Here is a 17,974-nt window from a genome sequence, read left to right as displayed (position 1 = left end):
TTTTTGTTTTTACTATGGTTGCCTGCGTGCTGTGATTTGTTTCGTTTACCCACTTATACTTGTTATATTTTGTGTACGACATTCCCCCCTCCTCTTATGTAATGCCCCACAGGGGCCTTTAAGGGTCTAATAAATGATGATGATAATGATAATAAAGCATGATTTTGACACCAGTAGTTTTGCTGGAGAGTTGCGATGCCTTTGAGCTTCTGTCATGCAATGTGCATTGTACTCAGAAACCATTGGAACGAGTAAAGTTTCAAAGCTTGTCTTGACACTGGTGATATGACATAGTGGGTCTTGTCGATGTTGTATTGTATGTGGGATAGTGTTCCTACAGTGGAACCCCGTTGATATGTTGCATGCTGCTGCATTTTCCCAGCTGCTCTGTGGTGTTTCTGTTATCACGACCTGAATCCCATTGACTCCCTTGTATTATGCTCCCATTTAATTCGTCGCCATTCTGCAATGTTCCTATATCTTACATTGTAGTTGAATACGGTGGTCATGTGAATTTAGTGGCGAAAAAGAAAATTTGCTCCAGCATGTTGCTGCGAGGACAATAAATGTATACATTGTAGCAAGCGACCGATACGTTGCAAAAAGCGACTGAAGGTGCACAAGCCAGAGTAGATGGCAGACAAGCATATGAGGAGACGGCATGCGCAGAGGCATTGGCGAAGCACCCGAAGAAGTGTGCATTGGTTAAAACATATTGGGAACCATCGGACAGTGGGCCAAATCCGCTGAGCGCATGGCTATATTTATTTTTTCGAGGGCCAGCAAGGTCTTACATGCATAACCTCCAGTTCTCTTTAGTCAGCTTCACCGCAATAACGACATGTTAGGCGGTGAAGTATAGCAAGAGTGAAAAGGAGCCTCTGTCGTGTAACATCTCATGTGTCCCTTAATTATATGCCCGCGCCAACCCCAGTCGCAGTAAAAATGTTGATAACAACCATACTGACAGTCACTCAGAGCTGTTACTGACGTTGCTGTGGCATCTGCGGCCTCCCTTACTTGAAAATTTTCCCAGCTGCTTTTTTTTATGCAGTTACTTGAAAAACACATCAATAGGGTTCTACTGTATTTTATTACAAATGAAGGCTTAGTTTCTGTTGCACTGTTCACACTTCACATTTCAGGACGAGGTGCGAAACCATAGTAGAGACATAGTTGACAGCTGCTTTTCGAGCTGCAGTATCGAATTGCAATGTTATGTTTATGCATGGGTGCATCAAAAACTGAAAAGTACATGTGCAGTGCATTCTTTGTTGGAGTTCTCTTGGTACTTGACGGCATAACTGTTTCTCAAAGCTTCAAGAATTTGGAATGTGGGCAAAGTGCTTGTTCTTGTTTATCACTTGAAATCGGCGTTTTCGGTTTAGGACAAAAAGATGAGTTGAAGAATGCTTTTTCTTGTTTTTTTTTTTTTGGTAATTCGACTTTATGCGAAAAGGGTCAGTGAAAGCAAATTTATCAGAGAGCTAAGACAGCAATAGGCGCGCAGATGCAACTCTACAAGCACTCTGATTCAAGGAGCCTGGCGAGGTCAAGCTCACGAGTCTGCTTGACACCGAAGCAATGTTTGCATACATTTTACCTGCCATTATGACAAAAACAAGAAAGATGGAGGGGTTACACAGATGAGGCAAGGTAGTCCTGGTACAAGTCTTGTAGTCTGCACTGTGGCCACTGCACTGAATTAGCTGGTCAAGTTCGCATATCGTAATGCAATGTTGCATGTACCTAGTAATTTCTTCATGCTATTTGTGTGAGCTCTGCACCCACATGATGTTGTAAATAATGTCTCATTCTATTTGTGTTTAAATAGCAAATGTACTTGCTCTTAATTTCTACATAGTCACATCTCTGTGTGACATAGTGTCCTTGCTAGACTGATTCTCAGAAGCTTTGGATGGATGCAACTATAGTGACTACTACAGTGTTGAAGAGCAAGATCTGCGGTCGTGCAGCATGCTTTAGTATCAACAAAATTTATGAACCACATATTCACTGAAGAAAAAATAATAAGAATGGTAAGCTTGATGCAAAAGATTATCCACCAAGAAAAGCAGGTGAAAGTTTATCTAGAAAATATGCAATACATATTACATATGTACACACATATGTACAAACATAAAATATGTGCGCACATAAAAAAGAACTGAATTTTGGGATTGAAATAAAAGCTGTATAAAGTACGCTGAATTTTGGGAAAACAGCCGAAGAAGCTTAATCACATCTATCACTTTTATCAGTGAAGTTGCCCATCACACAGTTTAACAGTTTTTTCAAATCCTTCTTAATTGATTTAAAACTGTGCTCTGACCACAGCTGTACAGCATCACTTGCAAATTACATCTGTTTATGCAACTGTGTGCTCACACTGCCCTACGTCTGCTTGTTTCTGTCTTCTGGAATAACATTTTCTTTCATTATGCTGGTAGAGACTACACCAACAATGCGCTGCAGGGGACAGCACAAACCCAGACCGTTTCATTTATGCCATTGTTCTCTTCTTTGTGCCCTTGGTACAGTCTCTGTCACTATGGCACACGTTTTTCACAATATTTAATCAACCATCAAAGTGTCAAGCTTTCCTCACTTGTCTTTTTTGATAGTTTGACAGAGCAAGTATTAAGTAAATACAAAATCTCCTTTTTACGAGCCCAATTTGTGGCTGCCTCCTGATACACATAGTGCTCTTTGTCAGTCTTCCAGTGCAAATGGAAATGTTTGATCATTGCTTAGTACCTCTAATTCTACCTCTGCAGCTGCCTCTGTCAAATATTTTAGTAACTTCATGTGACTTCTTACAGTTTTTGCGACCTTATTTCAGTGTTGTACTTCAATTTGTAAGATGGGAACTTGGCCTCTGACAAATAAAACATATTTTAGTGCTGCATTAATAGCCATGTAACAGACAGCGGCTACTGAGTGATTTCAATGTAGTTTTGAAGTGGAAGTTGTTATCCTGTGCGGACCAGACTGAAAAATAACATAGACTAGGTTAATTTTTCGTCTTGGTCATTAATTCAACTTGGTTGATTTTGATGCTCAGCTATGTTTCAGTGATTTTTGTCTGGGCAAGTGTTATTGTTCCAATAGTCTAAGTTCTGCTCATTTATGCTTATAGTTAAACATCTGGGCAAATGTTATTGTTCCAATCATCTGATAAGTTCTGCTCACTTATAGTTCTGGACACCTCTGACTTCTTTAACAGGAACAGAATGTTAAATTCCTGGAAGCAATTACAAGTCAGCTTCCTGTAAAGAGGTAAGCCATATTTCTAGCATATTTTATAGGCAAGATTTTGCGCTTGTTTAAATGTTTGTTCACTGCAGTTACAGCTTATATTTGTATGGTTTATTTTGTGCTTATAGCCTGCCAAATATGAGAAGTGTGAGATATGATAACATTTTGCATTATGGTTTCAAACTTCTCAACCATTTTAGAAAATGCTGAGATAAATTGACTTAGGTTGCAATATTCTGTGGAGTGCAGGTAACGCTGGTCTGTAGCAAAATGCCTAAGAGATATTTGGCATAATTAGTAGCTTGAGTGTTAGTTGTCTAAAGGAGGTCTTGCACAGTAATCCTTAAAGTGTCCTTTTTTTGGAACTAAGCTTGTCTTCTTCATTGTTTTTGCACCAGTTCAGCTTTCGACTCCCTTCCTTTTTTGGCAGAGTGAAGTGGGCCTGGTTAAGGCTTGGTCTTCAGCAGCTAAGACTTGGCAATGCCACAGAAGCAGTGCAGTCTCTGCAGAACTCACTTCGAGCTGATCCCAATGACAAGTAGGTGACGTTCACATGCAACCAATGGGACTGGCGTTTGCAAGAGTGGTGTGCAGGGGTACAGCACAAAAGGAAGTGTAGAGCCGGGCATCGCACCGTTTTTAACCTTAGCGCTTAGCATACTATTCCTCTTTGCCTTGTGTTTGTCCCATTCCGTTGTGCTACAGTGAACCTTCAGTATAATGAACCTCAACTTAGGAAAATCTGTTATATTACTTTTTTCAAGTTTTCCAATGTTCATCTTACACTATGTATTTATTATCATAATTTAGCAAGATAATTTTATTGTGCTTCGGCAGGTCTTGCTGGGAATGCCTAGGGGAGGCATACCTCATGCGGGACAGCCTTGGTGCTGCTCTCCTGTGTTTCAAGAAGTGCCTTGATGCAGATCCCAGAGACCTTTTTTCGCTATATGAGTAAGTACATATCTTCGATGCAGATTTTAGGTCAGAAATGTTATGGTGAGACACAAGGATCCATAGTGGTGAACTTGCAGTTGCAGCTTAGGCCCAATATAAAGTAAATTGGGGATGAATAACTGCCCTTCTTTCTTTATTGAGCTATGAAAAACTTCACTGAAGCATATCTCCAGTTTGCTGCTAGCATTTTGGCCCATACATTTGTTTAAATGTGGGCTTCGTACAGCAATCCAGCTTCAGTCAAAGTTAGTGCTCGCAAGTGCCTCCATTTTCTATCTTTATTTTTTGCCCAAGTGAATGTACTTTGGTGTTTCGGTCTACTGTACTGGAGTTGTGAAAGGGAAAAATTGTCATCCACCCAAACATAGCACGAAGCTACAAAGGAAACCCATATGAGTCTCTCAGGAAGAACACTTTGCAGTTGAAGATACTTCCAGATACGAAGTATTTAACTTTTCATAACCTCTTGTCCGTAGGACACCATGTATTTAGAACCTCAATATAACGAAGCGTGTTTGTATCCAATTTCAATATAAAAAAATTTTGCTTCTTCCGCAAAGGAATGCTGAGACAAAAAAATTTGGTGGACGCTCAAGCTTCGCCTTTAAGAATGAAATGCGATAGCGTTCAAAGATTGACTGCTTCTCACGCTTCCCGGCAACTGCAGCTTATGTAACTCTAACGTTTACTGGGAAACACTGGCGGTGAATGCTATGCGTAAAGGCGAGCTTTCTGGTAGAAATGAAGCCTCCTGTGTGGGCTGCGATGTGGCGGAGGCGAGCGCCATCTTGAGGTGTTGCAAGGAACCAGGTGCGTCACTTTATGGCCTTAGAGATCTGCGCACGCAAATCTGTGAGGCCATGGCAGCTCTACGATTGGTAGAAATGCTGAAAAAGGTTTTCTTTTTTTTAGTTTTTGCAAAACAGAATTATGTTTTCTCGTATATTCAAATTACAATCCGACGCTATCACGTCTGTAGGTTGTGTGTAAGTTGTACTTTATGATTTTTATGCATACTTTACCTTGAGAAATTCAATTAGTTCAGTAACTTCCTTGCATCACATGGAGGGCCTGCATGATTGGGTATGCGTGGTTCGAAATACTTCTTGCCAAATGATGTCCAATGCTGCATGCCGGATGCGGGGCGCCGACGCCGGATTTTCTGCGACAGGGGGCCGTTAACGCTATTGCGTTAATAAATAGAAACTTCCGCAGATGCAGATGGTCAGATAACTGAATTGCAAGCGGCTGTTTGTAAACGCACCTCTACAATCGCACTCTCTGTGACAAGAGCAACTGCCGAAGTGGAGCCGTATCATGTTCCGTATAAAGTCCAAGTGCGATAAGATCCTATTGCGCCCCACGCACTTTGTACTTTAGGTGTGAGGAAAAGTATCCTACAGTCGGATACAACTCAAGTCTGCAGTGAAGCCCCGCCCACGCCCTCATAACAGACAGTCACTGTTCCTCTGTGAGGCTGAATATAGTTCATACTTCAAACTTTCTCTGTTGCTTAAGTAAGGCAGTAACCACAAGACTAAAATTATAAGTGTATAATTTTGTACGTTTTCATTTGTCTATTTAATGGAACGGTGAAATCCTAATTGTCTATTGAACTGAAATAAAATGCTTGCTTTGCTGTAACTATATGTTGTAAAGTTTCACTTCGGTTGCCAGTGAAGTTTCATGAATAATACGTGGTCAGCAGTGAAATGAACTGCACTGCAGACTTTTGAAGAGTGATATACTGAGACTCCATACACTTTGTCCATGTGTGTTGCACACCTCATCGCTTCCGCCAATGAAAAGACTCCAAGAACAGCAGACGCTCCAGAGGTATCAAGTACGACGCCATTTTGAGATGGTCGCATGACAACTATTTTGTTTGCTCCTGTGATTGGCTGGTGGAGCAGCAACCCCGGACGGTCCGTGTGCCATGGTTGCCAACTGCTGTTTTTTTAGGTTGTATGAGACAAGAAAGATAGTGGCTTCATGAGTGCCGCCTTCCATGCCAGCAGAGGGAAAGAGGGGGAGGGGAGCGAGTTCACGGTAATGCCATCAAGCGCTATGAGGGATGGGAGAGGGTAAGTTGGCCTGCTCGTGATTTCTGGCACGCGTCTAGGCCGTGGCTTCGCATGGCTGTAAGCACAGCTGAGCGCATATGCAGCCGTGCATGCTGCTTTAGAGGTAATCTGACGCATGTGGAAAGAGTGAGCGTGCCGAGATGGCGTGGCGTTATGTAAGCTGTCTTCCCGTGTGTTTAGTATTGGAGGTTTCATAATCTCGAGTTTCGGTGACTCTTTGGAGCGAGAGCCAGATGAAGCATTCGCTCCCTGCTGCCAGTGCTTTCCCAGTGCGGGCGACGTTAATAACCATGGAGGCGGAGTGCACGTGAAAGCGTGGCTGGTTTTGCTTAATTTGTACCGCCGACGTGAAGATACTATTGTCGTGGCATGAAACCGTATCATTCGTCACCGACTCCCAAATTCATCATAATTAATTGCTTTCTCATTCAAATCTGCTTCTTTTCGGTTGCCTGATAATTTGAAAAATTCTGCGGCTCCTTACCGTGCAAGAAAAATCGATCGGCGACTGTACTTATTTGCATAAAAGGTTGTACAACGAAATTTTTATATAGGGAAGCAAATTGCCAACTTTACCTACTTCGTTATATTGAGGTTTAACTGTATTGGAGTCATAGAGAAGCTTGAAACAAAGTGGCAAAAGGAAAGAAATATACTTTGGGAGAAACAAAATCCAGCAGTTAAGGATGACACCTGCCTTGGTTTCTTCCTGTTAGCTAATGATAAAGTAGTGTGTCATACACGGATCTGTGTTTTACTACATTGACTCTAAGATAAGATCTTGATTTATTCTTCCTCAAATATTGCAATAAGATTGTATATTTTTGGTGTATATTGTTGAATAAAACACTTGGCATTGTTGTTCACCTCGTTTGTGTGAACTTTTAGTTGCTAACAAGTGGAAAATACAGTTCCTTTCTGTAGCATTCCATTGTTCTCATGGTGAGGCGTTTATACATTGATAGTTTATTTTATTTTTCTGGAAAAATCAGGTGAGCAAGAATGACAATCATTTTACTGAATGATGTGGAGCAAAAATAATGTTGCTTAAAAATGTTGGTGATAACAAAGCATCGGCACTTGCAGTACGGTGGCAGTTCCTGGTGGCTTTCTTGAACAAGGCAGCACTTTGCGCAAAAGTAAACTTGAAAGGGCAAACATAATAAAAAAAATTGCTTAACTGGCCACATGTGGGCCAGTTCGAAACATGGGCTCAAAATGATGCGAGACAGAAACCTATTGCAAGATGCCTGGAATGAGCCAAAAAGTGCTTTGCACTAGAATTGGGAAAAATGGCTGGAACGAATTATAAAGCACAGCCATTACTCTTCGGATAGCCTTTGTGTTTTTGAGATGTTCTATAGAAGGTAGGACAGTGTGGCATTCTGAGACATCTGAATAAACTACTAAGCAAATAGTCCAGGCTGATTGGGATACACTCTACCACATCCCATCGCAATAAACCTGACTTCAACTGTATTATAACCATGTTTAGAAATTGAAAAGTTCAGACAAGCAAAATGGAGCCTTCCTCAACAAATAGCTGGAGAATCCTACAACCAAGTTGAGAAAAGTGATATAACCATCACTGCCTGGCCTTTATTGTGTGCATAAGGATTGAGTATATAAAAGTTCTGCAATATGTTTGTAATATGCACATATATGTAAATAATATTCGTAATGACACTTCTGATGCCTTCAATCCTTGGTTACTCTGCAAAAAGCATGAGGCAAGCTTACTAGGTGCACATTGGCTAAACAAAGAGACCCATATGTAAAGGAAGATTGAGCATATGCCAGGTATGGGAGGCCTAAAAGAAGCGTTTTGGCTAGAGCATGTTTTCCTATTCAACAAATTGTTCCAGCACCACTTGCTATTGAACAATTTTTTCAGGTGCCGTATATAGTGGGGCACATTTTCCAGTACATTTCCTTTGCCCTCATTTTGAGAGTGGTCAGCAGAGAGAACTCCAACCAGCCATAAAGCCATTTGTAGAAAAAGGAAGTAAATTCTTCACTGCTGCCCCAGATGAGATGCAAACACAGAACTCTTTGATCTAGAATTCTGTGTGTGCTTTCTAATGATATATGCATCATCTGTAGGCCAAGCACATAATGTGCAGTGCCCACTCAAACATGGGCACATAGCCAAGCTGCCGTGTTGCCACCACCTTAAATTTCTTAGAATACAAGTGCAGAGCACTGTATTCTGAGCTTGGTTTCAACTATAGCACGAGGTGTTTTCTCGAGTTCATAACTGCTCTAAAAAAATGCAGTGTAGTTATTCAAGTACAGTACACTCCCTTTAAGACGAACTCGAAGGGACCATGCAAATTTGTTCGTCTTATCAGAAGTTCATCTTATCAAAAGAATAATTGGCAACATGACCAAATGCATCTAAATATCTTACTTCAAAACGGTAAATGAAGTAAACTTAAAACGGGCGAGAAATAACATAAAAAGCATTTATTTAGCTGAACTTAGTAGAAAAACGGTTTTCAAGTGGTACTCTTGCTTGGTTTCATCCAGTCCATGATGGATTTTGGTGCTTCTGTGCAAATTGGCGAGCAGCCACAAACGTTTTCATCTAACCTAATGACCTTAAAAATCCTTATGTACCGTCATGCTGCTGGAAAAGTTTGCTAGGGAGTTAAAGCAGGCATCTACCACCTCACAGGTCATCAGTACAGGCTCCAAGCTAGCGAAAGTACAAAGGTGCGCGCTGAGAGTGTGGCAAAGCAACACAACCTAGAGGAAAGTCTAGGTGACATTAAGCGAAGTGGGGAAGGAGAAACGAGATGAAGCGTCGTGGAGGAGGAAGGTACGCAGAAGTGCTCTGGGTTGATCTCTGGCAGCTGCTACAGGTTTCGTTTGCGATACGAACTTACCAGGTTCGTCTCATTATAACAACGTCCTCGTGTGCCACACGCTGTGTGTGCGAGTGAAAGCCTGCGACGGTGAGCCAACAACAGCTGCTTAATCTCGCATGCGTAAAGAAGGAAAAGGGGGAAGCGTGCTGTCTTCCGTCGCGTGCATGGCACCAGGGAGGGAGGGAGGTGTTGTACATTGGCCGCGCGTGGTCGTGTGGGTTTTATCTTGAATGCGATCTGCTTTGGGGACACAGTCTAGGTGGGATGATGGCTCGTAGTTTTGCGTGCACTGTATTCTGGCTGCCAGAATACAGAGAGAGTGTGAAGGTCACTTTGCTCGCTGCTGCTGCCACGATTCCTCATGCCAGCGTTTTGCCAGCAAGCATCTGCAGTCATCGAGTGTGATGTGTTCATGTTTGCTTCTGCGCGATGACACCATGCTTGTTAATTTAGTTAGTAAGCGAGTGTTTACAAGGGGGCGTCCTACTCTGGTGGCTGCTACGTATGGTGCGGGTACATGAGCCCTGTCTTGGATATAATCTGCGATGTGGACAGTCTAGGTGCACCAAGGGTCGATAACTTCGTATGTGCTATAGCACCCATACACTTATGCATCACCTGCAGTCACGAAGTGAACATCACTGTCACTTTTTGTTTCCTCTTCTTGTTTTTGCCTCGGTCCAGGGGCACTGTGTACCACAGGCCTTCAGCAGGGTGCCTTGATGCAGGCGCCCCCGGGGGCAGTGCATCGAGGCACCCTAGCCTCCAGGATCGTTAGCAGTGATGGTCACTCGAAATGTATGTCTGAATTGAAGGACACGTGTGAGGTGGTTCTTCTTAAGCGGTTTTTGCATTGAGTTTATGGAAAACCAATCAAACATTCCCATGTTGTTTGTTATATGCGAGAATTTGCTTAACGAGTTCGTCTTAATGAGAGTTCACTGTACGGCATATTGAGAGCCATTTGGTGTAGCCGCAAGAGATGCTGTGACTGTCTTGATGAGATTAGGGCAGACAAATGTGTCATTATTCAAACACAGGACAGCCACAATCAAGTCCCGACAGGGCCTGCACAAGGAGGCTGCAGATAATTTTCAAGAAGCCCTCAATGTCAATCCGGAGTATGTTCCTGCAATCAAAGGTGAGCGCTTTGCTGTCAGGGTGATAGGAGAATTAAGAAAAATTATCAAAGAAAGTCTGACAGAGTGTTTTGAAAAGCTTGTGTTGAGAAACACAATTCTTCAGTGATAGCACATAGGGTCTACATGTTTGTTGGCGCACTCAACAAAAGCCAACCAATGACATTGACTTTCTTTAGGCTGCCTTGTGAGTTATGTTAGCCGCTGTGTGAAACCACTGTCTTTTAAAACATTGAAATGCCTTTTATGCTTGTGTATTTTATTTAAGCATGGTGATGACCAAAAAGGAAGAAAAATAACTGCTGGCTGACACTTACAATATCGCATAATTACTTGAGTCTGTAAACTGCACGAATTTGTTTGTTTGTAATTATGCTTGCACTAAAGAGGTAAAAAAGACATTACTTGGGACAAATGCACTGCATAGCAGCGGCCTCTTGTTGCAGAGCTGGCTTCTGTGTTTATGTAAATATGCATTTTACCATGAATGATGAGGAAGAGCAGAAAGTGAATGTAAACATTTGTCAATAGTTAAAAAAATAGTAATGTTAAAACACCTTGAATCCTAATGGTCAAGACACAAGTATTTGTCTTTTTCCTCCCTCTTTATTTCTCAACCAACTTTCTTCAGGTCTGGCAGAGGCCAGGCTAGCACTGGCGCGAGAGCACTTGGAGCAAGGGCTCTGTGGTCTTGGCCTGGATGACTGCCAAGCGGCATTGGACACTGCTGCTAGGTAACATTTGGTGAAGCAGCTTCTCTATGTGTCTTGGCTGTGTCTTGCCGAACAGGCTCTTCATAGCACCAAAGCTAAGCAGCATTGGGCATTTTCATTTCCTAGGAAGGGAGACCACCGAAGAATATTAAAGACAGTTGTGATAGCAGGGGACGCACCCTTCTGCCATCCTTAACAAGTGAATTTTTTTCTCATGTATGTTCCCCAGGTCATAGCATAGCAGTTGTTGTTGTTGTTGTTGTTGCCTTCCTGCTGAAAATTTAGCTTGACCAACTTAAATATTGTATTTGGAGGAATATAAAATTACCCTCCTTTTTTTCTGTAATTTCCAGCTTAAGGATGCACCTTGCATCATCTCACATAATTCTTTGCCATACACATGAGCAGGCATGAGCTTAGTAGGGCCACGGTTTTCTTTTGTTCTTTTTTTGCCAGCAGTTTGCAATTTTATCATGTCCATCAGCTGGAACAGCACAGATATCTTGTCTTGCAGGGGAGTTTATTCGTAGGATAATGATGATCATAGGGAGTACAGATAAGAATAGTATACATCTCCTTGTGCTAGAACAGCCTGTTAACTGAGGCTGTATGTTGCATTGCGGTCTATCTGACATTTTAAACAACACTTCCAATCTTACTGATTATATCTAAATTAGCGTTTTATGCGCTAATTTAACAGGTGTACTAGAGAGCAGTGGACATGGCACCATAGTAAATCTACTATGTGATGTGTGCTTTCTTTAGCACCACATAATCAACACATAATCAACATGTTTCCACGGGTTGGCAATGTAACACTAGATGGCTGACCTTGGGAAAATAAAATCGCTCCATAGAAAACAACTGAAAAATAAACCAATATAATACTTTTCTTGAGAATTTGTCATTGTGCTTCATGATTAGCAGTGCCTTTTCTATCTTTCCAACGGTGAGAAAAGGGAAAACTGAAATTTTGATGTCGGTGTTGTGTTATACATAATCACTAACATATTGGGAACAATTAATGTCCGTTTATAATTCAGGAAACAGCTAGAGTGGCATGACTGTTCCTATGAACTATGGTGGTCATGTGTTTGTGCAGGGCCTTGGCACTTCAGAGTCGACTCGTGTGCCTGTGGAAGCTCATGGGTGATATTTGCCTGGTCCCTGCTGTGTACGGAATTAACTGGGCCTCACTGAAGCTACCCGCTTCCTTGATGCAAGGGGAACAGCGGGATAGTGACCAGGAACAGCTTATAAAGGCATCCCAAAAGTGAGTTTTAAAGCGAAGCTTTTCTTGCCGACCCTTCCGGGCTTCGCATGGCTGCAGCTGCTGGGATGGTCCGTATCTTGGCAGATCTATTTGTAGATATTTTTCTGGATATAACTCGACACTAATTACAACAGCCAGGAAAAAAAAAACAATATAAGCATGTATAACCTGCAGAAGTAACTGCATACAACAACGCTCAAATCTTTGCAAAAGAAAGTTACCAGTTGCAGATGCACAACTCGTCCGTTACCTATCTTCGGTTAGTGGCTCGGTACCCCCACCGCCCTTCTTTGGCAATGCTGATAAAGCTGGATTCATACAACAGACGTGATCATGGACGAATCAGTCATGTGACGTGTGACGTGAATCGGATCACTAAGCAGCTAATATTCACACAAAAGAGGATGACAGCACGGACAGAGCAGCCCTTATATGGGCATTGTCAACGATACAAATGTGACCAAGCTGAAAATCCCAACGTTGATTTGGCTCTCCGCCGTATTGCAAAGTGCTTCGTGCAGACCGAGGGAATTCTGCGGGAATGGGGGGAATATGAGCTTGTCTGTGGTGTTTGTTTCTTCATGTCCTTGTTTTATTTGCACTGTGAGTATGCCGGCGCCACATACACTATTCGCTAACTACTAAACGCAAAATGGCAACGCGTAAAGAGGAGGAGAATGGGCGACCATGAAGGAGGGAAGAAGGGAGCTTCAACACTCCGGGGTTGGAATAGGGCAAGGTTCCCAAGAAGATAAAACATTAATTGGCCGAGAACATTTTCTTAAAGTGTGGCTTTACAGCAGTGCATGCCGTGCTGCCGTGAAGCCACCCCTCCCAAGGCAAAATTTACTCATAACTTCCAACCCTGACGTGCAAAAATACGGTATATACGAAGGCTCAGTCTTGCCTGATTGGCTGCACTGGGCATAGTGCAAACTGGCACTGGATATAGTGCGAACCTATTTGGCCCAAGGCAGCAGGTGATGTACGTAAGCGTGGATGTGAGCTTCAACACACTGTCGTCATTTTAATGCCTTCATTTTGATGTGGTCATTCCTTTGTCATGCCGTCATCACGATTCTGCTGTCTTCATTCTATCATTGCCACTGCATTGTCATTTCATTCTCATCGCACTGCCATTTTCACGCCACCACCATCATTCCACCACTCTAATTTCATCATCATAATCATGCTGCCATAATCATGCCATTGTCACTGCATTCGTGGCCATATCGTCATTGTGATGCAGTCCTGCTCATTCCATCGTTGTCATTCTAGCTTTGACATCTAATTGTTGACATGCCGTCGTCATCACGTCACTGTCATATAAAGTCGTCGTCATGTTGTCATGCCGCCATTGCCATGCCATTGTCATTATTGCACTGTTGTCATACAGCCGTTGTCATGCATTCGTGGTCATATGATCATTGTGATGCTATAGTGTTTGTTCCATGATTGTTACACCATCATCGTTTTACTTACGTCATCATTCCAGTATCGTCATCATCCCATTGTCATGATGACGTCGTCGTCGTACTATTGTCATCAGACAGTCGTTGTTGTTCCATCTTCATCACTCCTGCTATCTCATTCCATCGTCATCATACTGGTTTTCAGTACAGAGGTACAAAGCTGGTTTCAATACAGAAGGCTCTCTCATGGTGAGAAGAGAATGTTCATCTTGTCACATCTTTTTATTGTTGACTGTTTCAAGAACTGCTATCTAGCAGTCTTTTTTTGTTTTTGTTTTTGAGGTGCATATTTTTGAGCTGCTTCTCTGCACCTCGTCACAATATCTTTAAATGGGCCCTTGCACAGTGCATTGACCTGCAGATGCGTTCATGTTATAACATGAGCAGTTCAAATTGGCAAAATCAAATGGTCAAGGGCACATTTGTTCAAGAATGGAATCCAACACCTCCAGAGCATTGGTACACAATTCTGAACAATAATTGAAGTAATACTTAGCCGACCAATACAAAGTAAAGCACTTTATTCTGTGTTCGGTTCTAACATATTAAGCTTCTGTGAAAGAAAAAGTGTGCATGTGTGGGAGTGAGGGGGGGACACACAAACAAGCATTGTTTTGATGTCATTACCAGTATGCCTAATTGCCCCTGACCGGCACTTTCTAGGCAGTTTAACATGAAAGAGTCAAACGCTGAACCCTTCAGGCACTCTAGCTTGTAGATTTTTCATGGCAGAGTGAACTTAAAATGCGATCCCAATGAGAGAATTAAGCATTTTCAGTGCAAGTTGGTTCTGCATTATTGTAAACCTGCACATTGGGCATTTGTACAATGTCAGTTGCTGTACATTGTGGGGTTTAGGGTGCAACCCATGGCCTTTTTGCAGATATTCTATTACTCTGCCCTTACTGCTTGTCCATTTTCACCTGTGTCAGGTTGGGGCATTGGCCATGTTGCCACTCAGTTGTTGCTCTGCCTCGGAAGTGGTCAGTTTCCACTGAACCAGTCTTGATGGGTATCAAGCCCTTGCATGTGGTATGCACACCCTTGTCATGCCCAAAATGCTTACATGTTTTCTTCTCATCCAATGGCGCTTTTAGGAATAGCTTAGGCTTGAGCTCATCTACGATGTTTCCAACTATGGCACGAGCCCACCTTGCTTTGCTTCTTTCCAAATACCAAGCTGAAAGTGATGCTTAGAACTTGTGTGTGTTCCTCCTACACCAGGCTGCACTTATCAAAGGTGAATACTCGTGGCATTTGCACTGGCTACACTCTTGCGATCCAGCCCTTTGGCCATCGAAGATTATGGAGCATAGCTGTGGGGAGCGTTCCTTCCCTTGTGACGCGTTGTGGGAAGCTTTCCTCTTGCAGCGACATGCTAGTCATTGGTGCAGAGGCCCTTCCCAGGACTGGGTGTTTGTACAGCATCAGGTGCTGGTGGAAGTCAAGTCTAGAAAAAATCATGCCTTTGTTAACTTGGGTGCTACTATGTTTCACGCAGTGCTATTTGGAGGCCAAACGTGTGCTCACTGCAGTGTACCAATTTAGGTGATGAGATGGCTTACACTGCCTCGTGGCTCACTAAACTTGAGCCTGTGATGATCAGTACTCCTTGGGGCTGTTTAGAGAGACCACAGTGTATTAACCTATATGTAGGTCACCTGCATCTTCATCTGTTCATTGTGCAGTTCAATATACGCTGGCCTTTATCACAATACCATCATCATTCTCTACCATTTATTCCCTATCCCCTTACCTCATGGCTGAGTAGCTGCCTAGAATGCATTGATTCAAGCCAGTCTCTCGGCTTTGCTCTAAATTGTTCTTTCTGTCTCGCATAGGTGCTACATGACAGCCCTGGGAATGAAGCCACGGCTGGCGTCTTTGTGGCATGACTTGGGTCTGGCTCTGTGGGTGGAAGCACGTCTTCAGAAGGGCAGTTTTACCAAGGCTTTAGCCAGCGTACGCAATGCTGTAACCTTGAGTCCCGACTGCTTTGCCTACTGGAACAGCCTCGGGGTACTGGCTGTCTCCTCAGGTCTGGTGCAACCATGTTACTAGTTCCTCCCCTTGTAGTGTTGCTATTTTTGTTATGCCTGTCTTGAAGCGTTTTGCTTCAACAGTGTTCAACAGTGTTGCGAGTGTGTAAATGTGTCTGTGTCTGCTTTGTCATTACCAAGATAGAAACAAAATTCATTCTCCAGAAAAAAAACTTGACTTAGGTTGTTTATGAATTTAAATGAAATTGATAAAAAGGAGTTCTGTTACACAATATAGCATTTCTATGTAGAATACTGGTTGAAGATTTATTGAGGATAACATGATTTATTCTTAATCCAGTCAGAGCTTGCAGAGTGCCTGTTTTGTTAATGTGTGAGTTCAAGAGCTGTATGGTTTGCCTTTGCTTTTCCTGTAATCCAGAAACTTAAAGAACAGCAGAGTGCTTTGAGAGTTTCTTATGGAAGAACATTTATTCCCTGAGTCATTACAAGTTGGTTGTTCTCCTCAGAGACATACAGTGATGTTCCAGTCTAAAAAATAAGGTGTTTCTAAGTGGTACAGCTTCTGTGCTGCTATGTATAGAGGCGTTAAAGACATATAGAAGAGCATGAGGCCACTGATTTTTAATGTCAGGGAAGCTAATATTGTGCTTAGCAGTACAACTTGTATAGAGCAGCCTTGCTTTGGAAAGAACATGTGCATTATGTGTCTGAGGATATCATGTAAAAAGTCATGTTTTCATTTTCAGGCACAGAAAATTATGGTCTGGCTCAGCACTGCCTCATAAAATCCCTCGAGTTGGAGGGTAATGTAAGTATACATGTTGCATTCATGTGCTGAGTCTCTTTTGATCATCCTTATATGTCCTAGTATACCTCTTTGAATTGGTCACCAGCTGATATTTCATATGTTTCTTCGTTCTTTTCTATTCAGTTCAATCAGTTTGTGCATCCTATGAAAGTTAGAATAACTGTGGTTACTTTTACAGATTTCTGTTATTAAGATAGGCTGTTACAAAATTTAGGTACACATATATATTGTTTTGGTACTGCCACTTTAGCGCATGCCCCATATTTTCTAGACCACAATCTGTGGTTATTTAGATGATGAAATATTGAATTTCTATGGCATGCGAACTGCAGTCGAGAAGTAAGAGGATTTTTGTTTGGGATGGTATGCCCATTGTGATTTATGGAAAGCACGCATGACCATTTCCTCCCATGTACTCATGTAGATGTGATTGCACGTTACAGACACGTTGAGAGCTGGTGGGCAGGCACGGGAAAGACGCACTATGCCCTCTCTCGGTTCTCTCTCGCTCTCATGGTGCGCGTTCCCTTCCCCCAAACGTGTGGGAAAGGCAAAGGTATCTGATGCCCATGGAGGACGTTCCCCTCGCAAAGTTAAAACCATATAAAAGAGCTTCTCTCAGGCGCCTGGTCTTTGAACTTGACCAATGACCTTACTGGTACCTGCCACTACCAGAGAGTGACGTTGTTGCCTGACCATTACGCACAATGAGGAAAGCCTATTTACTCTATTACCTTTTTACAAAGTGCACCTTCCCTCTGCAAGTGTTCCTTATTGCTCGCAGCATTAAGTCTAGTTAGAGCTGGCACCGCTGGTTGCCTTATTTGTCAGAACCCAGCCTAGCTGATTATCCATGCTACAGGTTGGGGAGTACCATGGAACGACTATGTGGGGCTAGATCCGCAGCATGCCTTCAGCCCTAGCCACATGCAGAGTGTACCCCCACAGGTTCTCACTATTACAATGTTTTCTGAAGTCGTGTGGACACTGTGTGCGCTGCACACATATTAAAACATTCAAGAGAAGTAAATGAATCAGCAGGGTGATTATGCAGAAATGTGCCTGTCACCCGCCATGATGGCTCAGTGGCTGGCATTCTACTGCTTAGCACGAGGTCATGGGTTCGATTACTAATTGGGGCAGTCATGTTTTGATGGAGGCTAAATGCAAAAACACTTGGATACTTTAGATTTAAGTGCATGCTAAAGAGCCCCAAGTGGTCAAAATTAATCCAGAGCTCTCCACTACAGTGACCCTCATAATGCACTATTGCAGTTTCAGGATATTAAGCCGCGTAATTTATTAAACTTATGGTCAGCAGCTTCGCTAAGGCCTGGGTTATAATGCGACAGCAAAAGCAGTTATTTGGTGTAGTAACACATGCTTTTATTGAGTAA

General features: G+C 42.6%; 1 protein-coding gene across 6 annotated transcripts in view; it reads left to right on the top strand.

Annotated features, from left to right (window-relative positions):
- The window catches only part of LOC126542452 (tetratricopeptide repeat protein 37), an 88,742-nt gene that overhangs the window by 37,367 nt on the left and 33,401 nt on the right, over positions 1 to 17,974 (top strand). For all 6 annotated transcript variants that reach the window (XM_055077254.2, XM_050189522.3, XM_055077256.2 and 3 more), the window contains 8 exons: positions 3,227 to 3,279; positions 3,689 to 3,796; positions 4,096 to 4,212; positions 10,210 to 10,310; positions 10,940 to 11,042; positions 12,124 to 12,294; positions 15,608 to 15,804; positions 16,516 to 16,577. In XM_055077254.2, coding sequence (XP_054933229.2) covers positions 3,227 to 3,279; positions 3,689 to 3,796; positions 4,096 to 4,212; positions 10,210 to 10,310; positions 10,940 to 11,042; positions 12,124 to 12,294; positions 15,608 to 15,804; positions 16,516 to 16,577 — 912 coding nt within the window. The remainder of the gene's footprint in view (positions 1 to 3,226; positions 3,280 to 3,688; positions 3,797 to 4,095; positions 4,213 to 10,209; positions 10,311 to 10,939; positions 11,043 to 12,123; positions 12,295 to 15,607; positions 15,805 to 16,515; positions 16,578 to 17,974) is intronic.

Source organism: Dermacentor andersoni, chromosome 2 (assembly GCF_023375885.2).
Source record: "Dermacentor andersoni chromosome 2, qqDerAnde1_hic_scaffold, whole genome shotgun sequence".
In the NCBI taxonomy this organism is placed as follows: domain Eukaryota; kingdom Metazoa; phylum Arthropoda; class Arachnida; order Ixodida; family Ixodidae; genus Dermacentor; species Dermacentor andersoni.
The sequence above is the reverse complement of the archived record's forward strand: the minus strand, read 5'-3'. Positions and strand labels throughout refer to the sequence as shown.